Here is a 13673-nt window from a genome sequence, read left to right on the forward strand (position 1 = left end):
CTGGGGGTTCTCTAGAGCTACAGGAGATCAGGATGGACCAAGGGCTGAAGGAGTTGGTCATCTACGCCCACACCTGCCCACCTCTGGGCTCTGACCACGTTTTCGAGAAGATGCAAAGAGTTCTACATGTGGGGTGAACTAGTTCTTTGCAAACTGGTTTTCCAAGTGTGGCCCTTAATTCTCTGAAGGAATGTTTGCTTGGCTGGAATCCCTCCTTCCCAGCCGCGTGGGGATCTGAGCACAACCTGTGTTCAAGCCTCCTGCCCCTTCAGCACAGCTGGTGGAGGCTTCCTTTGCTCTCCTTGTTATCCGTCTCCCAAGGGAGCCAGTATCCCAAGGGATACTTGGCAGGTTATTTTTAATATTTTTATTACTTTGGAGTTTTGCCATGTATGTAAACGTTAAACGTGAGTGCACGAATACAGCGAGGCTACGTGGGTAATTCTTTCCACCACTTGTTTGCTATTGGCCTAGACGTGAGCAGGTGCCATGCAGGTGTATCCCTTTGATTTCTTGTACTGTGTGCTCCTAGTGCATCAAGCTACGTGTTTGTTTCTAGCTGCCAACATCCTCTCCTCAACCAAAGGTGGTGAACTTGACAGTGGAAGGGCTGAAGTTCCTGACCTGTGCTTTCATGGCCAACTTTTGACATAAGGAACTAGATGCCAGAGACGTCTAATTGTAAGGAAGAGGCCAGCACAGAGAAACTTGTCCGCTGTGCTGATGCAGTCACAGAAGCTTCAAAGCACAACTGAGCAGGGGCGCCTGGGTGGCTCAGTCGGGTGCTGACAGCTGAGCCTGGAGCCTGATTCTGTGTCTCCCTCTCTCTCTGCCCCTCCCCCACTCGTCCTGTCTCAAAAACAAATATTGAAAAAAAATTCAAAACATAGTAGAGCTTCAGTGGTCCATCCAGTTAATCCCCGAGGGACAAAGGAGGCTTTGCTCCTCAGTCTTGACCTAAACCAACCTCTCCGTCCCCGGGATATTTCACACACCATCCACCCAAGCGTCGTTCATACGACATGACTAACTTCACCAGTGACACCAGCTAAACTGCCATTTCCCCAAACCCACACGAGCAAAGAAAATAGCTCATTGTGTTAGCACAACATTAACACACGAGTCACACGCCGCGCCGCTTCATAACCGGCAACGGTTCCGGCTCCCCCGGAAGAGGAATGCAAAGTTCTCTGTAGGCTACAAAGATGTTTATTCGTTTTCACGGAACTTAAGCGGCTCCTTTTGTCAGATAAAAAATTAGGGCTGAGCAATGGCTTACATTTTTAAAATAGATCATGTTTCATTCCCCTAGTTCCATAAAAACAGTGTTAAGTACGAGCAATCTGTACATCTTGCTGGTGAATTCACATAGTCCCTGACCCTCTGACTTCATCGTCTCCAGCGTCTCTGTTCTGTTGGGACCACCGGCTGGAGTGGAGTGGAGTGGAGTGGAGGTGGGGCTCACTTAGGAGAGAAGGCCATGGCTATTTGGTTTGATGATTGGTTTTATTGCTTGCCCTGTCTTTCCACTTCCTCCATGGAATCAGAGTTTCAGATTTCAGCTCTTAAACCTGAGGGACTGTCAGCTTTTCTTGCATAGGCATTGCTGGGGATCTGAAAGGTATGCAGACCGGTAGAGAAGGTGGTTGGGAGCACGAAGCCAACTGTGTAGACGGACCAGGCCACAGGAGGAATTGCCCACATTCCATGAGGCCTCTCACTGAGCCGTGTAGATGTCCTTGGAATTAGATCCCAGAAAGGCAGTTCCAACGTTAAATGGGTAAAACCTTTTGGCAAGGGGCTCATTGCTTTAAAAGGGGAGAAAAAAAAAACCACTTTAAAGATGTCGCAAGTGGAGAATTTGTCCCACAGAGCTTCTTGGAAGAGAACTGAAATTACGGACATAGGTTGCTAAGGCTTAACCAGGGAACCATCAGCAGCCAGGTGGTAAAAGGATGGTCAGTTTATGGTATCTTGAGTTCTCTGTCACACACGTAATCAGGCAAACAAACAAAACCTGGAACTCCCTCGACCATGGTGGCAGGGCAGAATTTGTTGAATTGGGTTCCTAGTGTGGACAGTGCTTTGTGTGGGTAGGGCCTGGAGGGTACATAACGTGGATCCCACAGAAAGCAATTCTCTCTGGTTTGCCTGCTCCTATCTGCTTCAAGGACAAAAATCTCCATTTGGACCTGTGTGCCTGAGTTTCTGTTCTTAACTAATGTCCTTAACAGCAAAAGGGAAGACCTCAGGTCAGGTCAAACACCCTTTACCGGGTAAAACTGGCTCAACGGAAAGTAATTACACATCCCCTCCCCCACCCGGGTTGTATTATTTTGCATTATTTCCGCAGTTGCCTCCCATTTACAGCACGTGCTACTAAGTTTCCTTTCTAGACAGTGATACAAAATCTTTTCCTATAGAACATAATTTCAACTCAATTAAAAATGGGAATAGCAACACAATGTAAACATTGTGACCGTAGGTCTGGAATGTCTGAAGCTGGAGATCTAGATTGAGCAAAGATTGTCTGAGCTTTCTCCATGCGCAGTGTCCGAATTCACCCGTGGACCAGCCCCGGCCGAAGCCGAGTGATGCCATTAGGATTGGACAAAGTTTCTGCATTTTACCTAAACAGGGACAAATGGCCTAGTTTCACGAAATGAGAGAAAACCTGCCTGAGGTAGGCGTCCACCCTGTCCAGATGTGAAGGTTGTTGAGGATCAAGGAAACACACCAGAAATAGTTGTGGGTTTTCTTCCCCCCGAAACAAGTATAACCAGTGTCAAAGTGTTGATGCTAATTTAGATCCTGATGACCTACTGGGAAATCTTAAATCCTGCTTCATTAATTGTGGCCCCGGCAGCTGTTTTGCAGAATATTGCTTATTAAACCGCAGGCAGCCTGACAGCAGATATTGGAGAAAGGGGAATTTTTGAAACCAGCTTAATGAATCACTGCCCTTTGCGAAGTGGAGCAGAGATGAATCCCTGGGGCTTCTCCAGACTAGAACCTCACCACCGATCTTCCAGAAGGAATGTTTTGTGGAGGTGACAACTCGATTTGTGATGTTTTGCTGACATTTTAGATTAGGTATACAAGCCCTGTGATAAACAGCATTTACAACATGTGTGGAGCAAAATGATTACAATTATTAACAGAAACCCTGGGTTTTGCTGGGAAAGGTAAAACTTATTCGTGAGAACATAGCAATTAGCTTCCTGTCCCCACCCTACCCCCAAAAAGCTATATCCTAAGACTAACCCCAAATTTCTATCTAAAAGAACTAGGTTTGCAGGCCCACAACTGAAGAGTTCATCAAGGCTTTGCAGCTGGAGGCTTAAAAAATCCCACTTTGCGAAAATATCTGACGATGAAGGGCACGGAAACCAAGGTAATGCTGATTCTCACGGGTGCAAACAGCTTGTGGATGGCGTAGGCCACCACGAAGGTACTTGTGCCCGCCGCCATTTTTGACTGCACCAGTGACTCCTTAAATCCGAGTTTAAGCAGGACTGCAGACATGTCCACACCGCTGGGGGAAGAGGCAAAAAACGAGAGAGAGAGAGAGAGAGAGAGAGAGAGAGAGAGAGAGATTATTACTGCAAGGGATTAGACAATCAATTTGCCTCTAAGATTTATGGCATTTAAAAAATTGGGGGCGCCTGGGTGGCTCAGTCGGTTAAGCGGCCGACTTCGGCTCAGGTCATGATCTCGCAGTCCGTGAGTTCGAGTCCTGCGTCAAGCTCTGTGCTGACAGCGAAGAGCCTGGAGCCTGCTTCGGATTCTGTGTCTCGCTCTCTCTCTCTCTCTGCCCCTCCCCTGCTCACGCCTCTGTCGCTCTCTCTCTCTCTCAAAAATAAACAAACGTTAAAAAAAAATTAAAAATTTAAATGTGCTGAAAGTTGCAGATGTATAAAAAATTCATAGGAAAAGTGTTCTCATTCACCAAGAATCCTACATGATAGTCTGTTACTGTCAGAGACCTTACCTTGAAATGACCGTGTAAAATACGCCCAAGGAGATCAAGGAGATTCCAATGTGCAGCGACACTCCAACAGCACCATACTCTTGAAAAATCTTTCTCAGCTGCTGTGACTTGCTTGGCTTTTTCTCCTCTGTGCTGCCGCCGTCCCTGCCTGTCGTCGCAGTGATTTTGCCGGGGTCCTGTGCACAGACCACAGAAGGGGAGATGTGCTGGGGCAGGAATCGGCGGCTTTCGTGTCGCGCAGGGTTCCGCTCTCCTTCCTACCCAGTGAGAGACCAGCTGCTGTCCTTCCTCAGTCAGCCGAGGCTCCTGCCCATGTCAACACTAAGCGTGCCGAAAGGCTGGGTATCGGGTATGATCAACAGAATGATGGGCCCCCAAGATGTCCAGGTCCTGGTCTCCGGAACCTGTGAATGTTACCTTACGTGGTAAAAGGTAAGATTTTGCAGATGTGACTACGTTAAGGGTCTTGAGATGGGTAGATCATCACTGATTTCCCGAGTGGGACCAATGGAATCACAAGGGTCCTTATAAGTGAAGAGAGGGAGGCAGGAGGGTCAGGGAAGGTGTGAAGACAGAAACAGAGTCATAAGCGCAGGGGCGGCCCTGCGGCTTTGGAAGCCGGAGGAAGGGGCCCCAGGCCAGTGAGTGCATGTGGCCTGTAGAAACTGGAGAGGTCAGGAAGTGGATTCCCCCTCAGAGCCTCCAGAAGGAACCAGCTCTGCTAACGCCTTGACTTTAGCCCAGCTGAGACCCATTTTGGACTTCTGGCCTCCACACCTGTGAGGTAATAAATGTGTGTCGTTTTAAGTCCCTGGATTTCTGGTGAGCTGTTAGAGCATCAACAGTAACTAAAACCTTGGGTTCACACACTTGGGGACGGGGATGATGCTTTATTAAGCACCTTCTCTGAGCCAGGCAAGGCTCAGATGCTTCTCTCCACCTGCTGTAGACTTTCGTCCTCACAACCGCCTTCTAGGTAGATCCTGACTTTCTTCCTAAATCACACAGGAGCAACACGGGTTTCCAGAGGCCAAAGAATTGGCCCCAAGTCACCAAAACTAGAAGCCAGGTAATCTGGGTCCACAGCCGGAGCACATGACACCCATCCTCGACTCCACAAAACAAGGGCGGTGTGTGCCTTTGAGCGGCACACACTGCTCACATAGAGCGGAAGCTATGGTGTATTTACCACCAGAATCGAGGTTTACCCCTGAGCTCTGGACAGAGGGAGGGATGATTCCTGGGCCATAAATGCCCTGCCTGGGGTTTGCATAGAAAGGACGCGTCTATTAACATTTATTGAGCACCTACAGGGCCTGGATTGTTTCGGAGAAACAACCCAGGAACACTGGATTTCTTTAAAAAAAGAAACCTCCAGGGCTCCCGGTGGCTCAGTCAGTTAAGCGTCTGACTTCTGCTCAGGTCATGATCTTACGGTTTACGGGTTCGAGCCCCGCGTCAGGCTCTGTGCTGACAGCTCAGAGCCTGGACCCTGATTCTGTGTCTCCCTCTCTCTCTGCCCCTCCCCAGCTTATGCTCTAAGTAAATAAACATTAAAAAAAAAAAAATGTAAAAAGCTCCTTCTCAACATGGAGAGTGCCTTGTTTATGAAAGGATTTCTTGAATCCTAATGACCTGTCTCACAGCTCTTCCTGGGAGAAAGTATCTGGGTCAGTTAGCTCCAGTTCTTGGCTTGTAGCAGGATGGCTTTTGCCTCGTATTTTTAGAGTGTGCAGCATATGAGCCACACTTCAAAGGCAAGAGGGAGGAGGGTGACAACCCCGAGTCCCCAGGAGGTAGGAACAGGACTCCCTGAGGGAAAATAAAACAACACAGGGACCCAGAGCAGCACCTCCAAACCCTACAAGGTTCCTCTGGGCCGCAGGGGACCTCCCAGCCCGCTCCTACCCTGCTGCAGGAGTCCCAGCCCTGCGGGCTTAAGCTCTGACTCAGCAAGCAGGGCGGGAGCCTTCGTATGAGTTCCCAGGTGACCCAGATGCTGCTGGTCCGTTTGTACCTCTGTCCAGGGGTGCAGCGTCTGATTCTGTGCTTTGGGGTGAGGCCTGGGCATTGGGATTAGTTATCAGTTGCCCGGGGTTGCCAGGTAAAGCCCCTGCTTCCCAATCCTGCTTCACCTCTCTCTGCTCTTTCCTGCCCTCAGCATGTTCTCCAGGAGGGTCTTCCCTTGTCCTCAGATGCACCTGCTATGCAGCTCACTGGGGGCTCCTACCCATAAGCCTCGCTCTTGGAATTAATCTCAATTTCATTAAATGTTCGCATTCCTGGGAATCAAATGTGCAGGCCACTTGCAGAGTTACGAAAACAAAGACTTAACCAAAGGGGAGGGGCGGTTGAGATCCAGTACTGGGTCATGGGTCTCAGAGGGTGCATTTTTTTTTTTTTAATTAATTAAGTAACCTCTACACCCAACGTGGGGCTCGAACTGGCAACCCTGAGATCAAGAGTGGCACTCCGCCGACCGAGCCAGCCAGGCACCGCAGCCCCCCCCCCCCCCCGCCCCCGAGAGTGCATTCTGATGGGCAGTAATGCGTCACTTATGAGAGGTTTTAGGAAAACCATCTGTGTCCTCAGGATAGGCCCCTTCTACTGAGCCAGGCCCCAGGCTTAGCACTTTAAAGGTGTCATTTCATAAAACCCCTCATAGTAAACCCATGCATGAGTAGGCACCTCTGTGGCTCCCACTTAGACAGATGGGGAGACTGAGGTTCTGGGGAAGCGGCAAACTGGCTGTGGGTGCCTGGCTGGGTCACTGCACGGGCCACCATGAGGCCACATGACTTCTGCAGTCAGACTCGCCTTCTTGTCCTTTAAAGGCTGAACATTGCTAAAGTTCTGGAACACTTTTCCAGGACTTCAAGGCTTTGGTGGGGAGAAGGGAAACCAGTCAGTGCCTTCGGGCTGGCCAGCACGTGTGATTGTCCCTTCCCTCCGAGCTTCTGTCTGGCTCTGCCACCCACCGGCCAGGAAAGCTGCTCAGAGCTCAAGTTCTTTCCGATAAACAAGGCCCCACCCGCCTTGTAGCTGCTGAGGAAGCCCTGGGACGGGAGCTGCCAGATGGCAGGCGCTGATAGGACAGTAATCTACAATCTACCGACCAAGTGCCAGACAACGTTCTGAGGCTGAGGAGGGAGAAAGCCCCTTTCATTTTCCACCCTTGACACTTGGCCCGACCGAACTTAATCATGCCCTGTCAGTCCATTCACCAGAACTGAGCGGAGCTGTCTCTGTTGAGGGCTCTTTTCTTTGCAACCTCTATTTTGGCAAAATGCCTTTTGGCCAAAAAAGAAAAATACAGAGGCAGCCAAACTTCCAGCTACAGAATAAGCAACATCTACTGCAAAACAACGGGAGGGATAAACTATTCAGACACGATGGACAATCTCCTGTTAGGCAGCAGCAAGGTTCAGTGCTAACTTTCTAGAGTTTGAATCTTGGACGGTTTTCTTCCTTTCATCGTGGTAAAGGGAAGTATCTTTAAGCACTGTGAGCCATTCGGTTTTCTTCCTAACCCTGAGGGAGATTAAGAGGCTAAAATAAAGGAATTTGGGGGGGGGGGTGACTTGTAAGAGTGGGAGTTTCTCAGGCATTCATTTCTTTGTGAAATAACGCTTCAGGTACCTGTGATATGATGTGTTAGGCACTGCCCAGGGTGCATACATCAGTATACATCCCCTAGCATCTGTGCTTAGCCAAAGTGCTTTTACATCCTTGTGTGTGAGTGTGTGTGTGTGTGTGTGTGTGTGTGTGTGTGTGTGTGTGAGAGAGAGAGAGAGAGAGAGAGAGAGAGAGAGAGAGAGAGACTCCCTCCTCCCCTCAATCCTAATAGTTATTAAAATACAAAAGGCTATTTGAGAAGGGGCAGGAGGGTTTGAGGAATGAGCCAAAGATTTTGTTCAAGAGTTGCTCACATTGTTTGGAGTGACACCTGTTTTCACCGGGTCGCTAGGTAACGATAATACCAACCACTACGTTGTATTTACTTTGTACCAAGCATGGCTCCGAGTACCCTGGAAATATCGATGCAGATCATGCTCACAACGACCCCGTGACACAGGCCCTACTGTCATCCTCACCTAACGGAAGAGGATCCGGGAAGCCCGGAGAGGTTGAGTTAACTTCCAGAAGGTCACGCAGGAATTATCTGTCAGAGCTGGAATCTGAACCTGCCCAGTCTGGTTCCGAGGCTTCCGCTCTTAATAACTAGGCTCTGCGCCTCACTTACGCCCGGATAACAGCTCTACGCGAGGCACTGCTGCAAATGTAGGGGACAGCAACGAACGAGGTAGACAAAACTCTACCCTCAGGGGGCCTAGGGTCTAGTGGGAGGGTAGGGGCAATAAACAGAAGCAAAGCATCAGGGCAGCCAGATGTGCCACGTGCTGTGGAGAAACACCAAGGAGGGGAGGCAGACGGGTCGGGCTGTGGGCAGGGACGCTGCCGGTTTAAATAAGGTCATCAGGAAGGGGCTCCCTGAAAAGATGGCACGTGAGCAGAACCGACAGAAATGAAGACACTGGGGCTCAAAGCGAGCCAGTCATCTGCCCGAGATTTCCCTCCCGTAGTGTGAGTGCAGGCAGGCTAGGCAGCTGTTAGGTGACACGCAGGCCACGGAATTGGGTTAAGTGAAAAGGGCAGGATTCTCCCAGTTACAGTGGAGACTCCCCGCTGAAGGCAGACGCGGGTGCGACTCTCAGGTACTTAAATTCCTGGCACATTTGGAGACCCCAGCCGCACTCCCTACTCCCAGCGGCCAAAGCCAAGGTGCCTGTGAGTAACCAGGGGCAGTTGACAGGGGCACCCCTCCACCTGCTCTCAGGCCCCCCCGGGGAAGTGTCTTCTCAGGGAGGTGACACTTTGAGTGATGAGTATGTTCTGTCCTAGCATCCTGTTAGGTTCGATCCCACTTGGATCCTGCCCATCTACCAGTAGCTCATGGGGCCCTGTGATTTACACATTTACCGTGACAATGACAACAATAGCTAACGTTAATTTAGAACGTACCCGATGCCAGGTACGCACATTACCTTGTTTCACACTCAAGCTCCATGAAATGTGAATTATTAACATCCCATTTCACGGGCGAAGAAACTGAGAAATAGAGAAGTGAAGGAATCTGATCAAGGCCACAGAACTAGTGAGTAGAGACAGGAATGCAGGGACTCTGCGACCACACTCGTCACCACTGTATATACACATCATGCACATACATACACACGTTCGCACGTGCTCACATACACAAACCTGCCAGTGCCTGGGCCTGGGCTGGGGACAAAGCTAATGCTGGCTGACGGGACACACAAGCAAGTCAGGAGACCATTCCAGGTGGTAAGTGCAGGACCGATGGGGGCAGGGGGAGGGCAGTGGAGGTACCCAAGGTATCACTGGTGGTCAGGGAAGGCTTCCTGGAGGAAGGGACAGGTGGGCTGATCCACAAAGAATCACTAGGAGGCAGCCAGATATGTGTAGAGGGCTCAAGACTTAGAGACAGGATCTACTGGCTACCAGGCGGTGGAACAGGAGGCAGAGTCAGGGTGTGAGTCCCCAGGGAACCATCATTCAGGAAGCTCCACTGGCACTGTGCTCAGGCCTGCTTCCCAGCTCTTCTGGGGAAGGTCCGACTTTTAGCCCTTTGAAAGGTCAGCAAGCAGGCTCAGAGCCTTCAGCTTCCTTGGGGTGAGGTCGCTCACACAGCTGGGGAGTGGAGGGGCTGAATCCCATCCCCCGGTGAAGGGACGGAAGCAGGCAAGGCCTGAGGCACTCCTCTGCAGGAGGCCGGGTTCTTCAAGTCCCAGCTTGTTAGGTCCTGTGTCTCCAGACCGCCCTACTTTACTACTGTTTTTCTTTAAGAAGATGAACTTAAAAAAAAAAACAAAAAACAAAAAAACTGTAACTTTTTTTTTTTTAAAGGAAGTCCCGTATTACCACTCGAAGGGAAAGAGTTTTCACTTACCACCCATAGAAGGCAACTGAAATGAGTCAGGATGAAAAACAGTGTGTTTCTTGCCCGAGTCTTGCCTGAAGTCTGGCAGGGAGGCCTGGTCTTTTGGTTAGATAAAAAGGAGCAGCTGCAAGTGCTGGGAGGTGTTCAGGGCGGCAGCACCCCGGCAGCACTCCCGGAGCCGTTCTCCCCCGCCCAGTGCGGAGGACGTTCCAGAGCCACTTGCAGAGGGAACAACTCTGACAGCCAAGTGAAGGCCTTAATACCAAGTTCAAGCCCCAGCTATAATACTCTGGGCTACCACCACTGTGCCGGTCGACGCTCTGGGAACCTGGGGCTCTGCCAGAGACCGTGTGACCTTGGGCAGATCACCAGACCTCCCTGAGCCTCAGTTTCTCCGCCTGTCAACTGGGAGCCTCGCTCCCTCGGCTCGTAGGGATTGGGGCCTTGGGAACCCTGGAGGGGCTCGGCCTCGCACAGCTGGGCGAGCCAAGCTGTCCTTGCGCGGAGGTCGGCCGGGATCCGGGCGCCCCAGGAGCAGGGTGGGGGTGGGGAGGCTTACCTGGTGGCCTTGGCTGTGCCCACGGGCCGCACGCAGCAGCGGGGCTTCGGGCCCGGGCCGGAGCAGCGGCAGCAACAGGGGCGGCGGCGCGCAGGGGGCAGCGGCACCCAGGAACCAGGTAGCGCGAGGCCGGACCCGGGCGCCCACCCGGCCCGCTGGGCCCAGCAGCGCCAGCAGCCCGGCCATGGCGCGCGGCGAAGCGCTGCGGCGGGCGCAGCGGACCCGAGTGGGAACGAGCGCCGGTGGGCGGGGCCCGCCGGGGCCAGAGCCCAGAGCGACGTGGGCGGGACCGGAGCCGCGCGAACCCTTCCAGGCCCCGCCCACCCGCCCGGCCCCTCCGGCTCCCGAGCCGCCCGATCCCTCCAGGCCCCGCCCACCAGACCCGCCCCTCCGGAACTCGAGCGGCACGCGGGGTGGGAGGGGCGGGAGCCGAACGCGGAGTGGGCGGGGCCGGCCCCGGAGGCCCCGGCGGAGTTCGCGGGGCGGGAGATTCGCGCGTGTTCCCCACTTTTGGAGTTTATGCGGCGTGGATTTCTGCCGTGTTCTGTAGGTTACAAGAGTCAGGGGGGCAGCCCAGATTCGAGAGTAAGGGGGTTAGACTCCTCCGACGTGATGGAAAGTGGCGAGGTCACGTGAGGAAGGCTTATGGGATGGGAAATATTGTTGTGACCATCTTTGAGAAATACAGTCGGCCACAGTTTTTAATAACTATTAATTGATGATAGTGATAATAATCATCTTTGATCTCCATCCTACAGAAGAAGAAACTGAGGCTCAAAGAAATAGAGCCTTCCCTGAGGCCTCTTACTTCGTACACTTCTCAGGCTTGACATCTTTAGAATTTTTTGGTTGAAATTAGAGGATTCTAAATGTTTCTAAATCTTTGCTAATTTAGGCAAAAAAGAGTTTAGCACGGGGAATTAGTGCTTGGAAACTCATCAGAAAAGCTAGAGAAGTGGGCAGCAGGCTGAGCCCCCAGGAGACTCTCTGGACACACTATTGAGCGGCCGGCCAGAGAAGCAGCCCTCTCAGCCACAACTGGGAAGGTGGGCGTCAGGAGTTGGCCGGTGGAATGAATGAATTCTAGAACGCACTGCCAGAGCTGTGATCCGGGGGGTCAGGAAACTGCTGCCACCGCACCTGCTTTCCAGCTCCCGCAAAACAGGTTACTGGACTCTGGAAAGGGGGAGTTGTGTCTCTGCCACAAATACCCGCCCATACCCACGGCCTGGCGACCGGACACCTGAATTCTGCTGCAGAAGGCCTCCGCGTCTCCGCAAACTTGTTTCCCAGCACCAAAGAGCCCAAGCCGCAGGACGACGCCTTTGCCCCGTGTCCGCCTTCAGAATATTGTGAGTGCAACCAATTGGCAGAGACAAATTCACATCCAGAAACTCAACTGCAAAGGAGTCTTGGAAACCTTAGCCTTTCTGCCTGGAAGGTTCTGGAAGGAGCTGGGAATGGATGTGCCTAGATTCAGTTGGGCAGCGAATGAAAACTCTTCCCGGAACCCTCACGCTTCCACCCACCATGAAAAGCCCCTTCTGTCCCATTGGCTAGAACTGTGTCACATGATCGCTCTTAGCTGCAAGGGAGTCTGGAACCTGAGGATCTGGCAACCACAAGCCGAGCTGGCTTTGTTGCAGGCACGTTGTCTCCCCGAATACAGTTGAGGTTCTGTTGGCAAAGAGGTGGTGGAGGGTGGGGGGTGGGGGGTAACTCACAGATGATGCCACAGGACTGTGTGCACGTGTGGGAGGGAGTGGGTAACGTGAGAATGTGTGCAAGTGGGAAGCGGCAGACGTTGACTGTGTGTGTGTGTGTGCGCGCGCGCACGCGTGTGAAGGGTTGAGATGGAAGGGGGTGAGGTGCTGAAGGACAAAGATTCCTCCCTTCCAGCAGAGAAGCCCCTTTTCCCAGTTTCCAAGGGAACACGTTATTAATCCGCTCTGGGGTCCAGGGCCTGTGATTACTCACCGTGACTTGTGTCTATAGGAATGTGGGGGCTCCATATGCCCCCACACAGGCAGAGGGACTGTGTTAGGATGGAAAGTGGGCAGTGTTGGGGACCAACTGCTGCGTTTTTTCCCAGTGCATATTCTCTGGCCATACCTGAGTCTTCCTGTGGACAAGAGCATTTTTCTTCTCCTTCTCTTTCTTTGTTAGATTATGCAGTGACTGTCGCAAATGTTTTCTGCCCAGAGGGGAAGCTTGAGTCTTGACTCATTGCCCCGGCCACCTCCCTGTATCCCTCCAGGCCATTCCCCACCTCCTTCTGTTTCTGCCCCTTTTCCCAAGGCAAACCCAAGTGCCCCCACCCATCCATCACTTCTTGCATCCCGTCTGTTCCTTTCCAATCAGCATTTATTATTCTGAACACTTGCTGTGGGCCAGGTACCGTGCTGTGTGAAAGGAAGGCCTTGTTGTTTCAAGATCTGGTGGTTAGATTCATGGCTGTGCTGTGGTACAGGCCTGGCTTAGAACCTGGCTCAGCCCTGAGCCGGGGCTCCAAATAAGTCTTTGCTTCTTTCCTTGTAGGAGGTGGGAGTCATAGCATCCATCTCAAAGGGTGCTGTGAAAAGTGTACATGAGAACATGTTAAAAGCTGCAGAGCATTCTATGGTGTTGGTGCACCATGATTTACTTAATCCAGTCTCCTAGTAATGGATGTTATGGACTGAATGTTTGTGTCCCCTCATCCCACAAGTTCCTATGTCGAAGCACTAACTTTTGGTATGATAGTATTGGGAGACGAGGAATTTAGGAGGTAAATAGGGTGAGCTTAGGTCATAGCGTGGGCTCTTGTGATGAGATCAGTGCCCTTATAAGGCGTGGAAGAGACCCTGCACCCTCTCTCTGGCTGCCATGTAAGGCCACAGCGAGAAGGCGGCCAGCAAGCCAGGAAGATGGCTGTCACCGGCCCCGGACCAGGCTGTGGCACCCTGATCTCAGACTTCCAGCCTGCAGCACTGTGAGGCAGAAGCTTCAGGTGTTCAAGTCCCCAGTCTGTGGTATTTTGTTAAGGGAGCCCAAGTGGACTCATACAGATTATAATGGATATATATAGGCGATTTCCTTTTTTTTTTTTTCTTTTTGCTCTTATAACGTGGACTTAATGACCAAGTCTCCCAGCCCTTTTTTCAATACCGATTATGTGTGAT

General features: G+C 51.7%; 1 protein-coding gene across 2 annotated transcripts; it reads right to left on the reverse strand.

The window, feature by feature from the left end:
* Window positions 1-1193: 1193 nt before the first annotated feature.
* FAM210B (family with sequence similarity 210 member B) lies at window positions 1194-10766 on the reverse strand. Of its 2 annotated transcripts, none has more exons than XM_019458103.2 (3): window positions 10513-10766; window positions 3992-4248; window positions 1194-3535 (listed from the first exon to the last, which is right to left on the reverse strand). In XM_019458103.2, exons 1-3 carry the CDS (start codon window positions 10696-10698, stop codon window positions 3319-3321), a joined length of 660 nt encoding a protein of 219 aa, XP_019313648.2. In that variant the 5' UTR covers window positions 10699-10766; the 3' UTR covers window positions 1194-3318. The 2 variants fall into 2 exon arrangements, with proteins under 2 accessions (XP_019313648.2, XP_019313649.1); XM_019458104.2 differs by having other exon boundaries at window positions 3992-4167; window positions 10513-10762.
* Window positions 10767-13673: the final 2907 nt, after the last annotated feature.

Source organism: Panthera pardus, unplaced genomic scaffold, assembly GCF_024362965.1.
Source record: "Panthera pardus isolate Hobbes unplaced genomic scaffold, ASM2436296v1 HiC_scaffold_25, whole genome shotgun sequence".
In the NCBI taxonomy this organism is placed as follows: domain Eukaryota; kingdom Metazoa; phylum Chordata; class Mammalia; order Carnivora; family Felidae; genus Panthera; species Panthera pardus.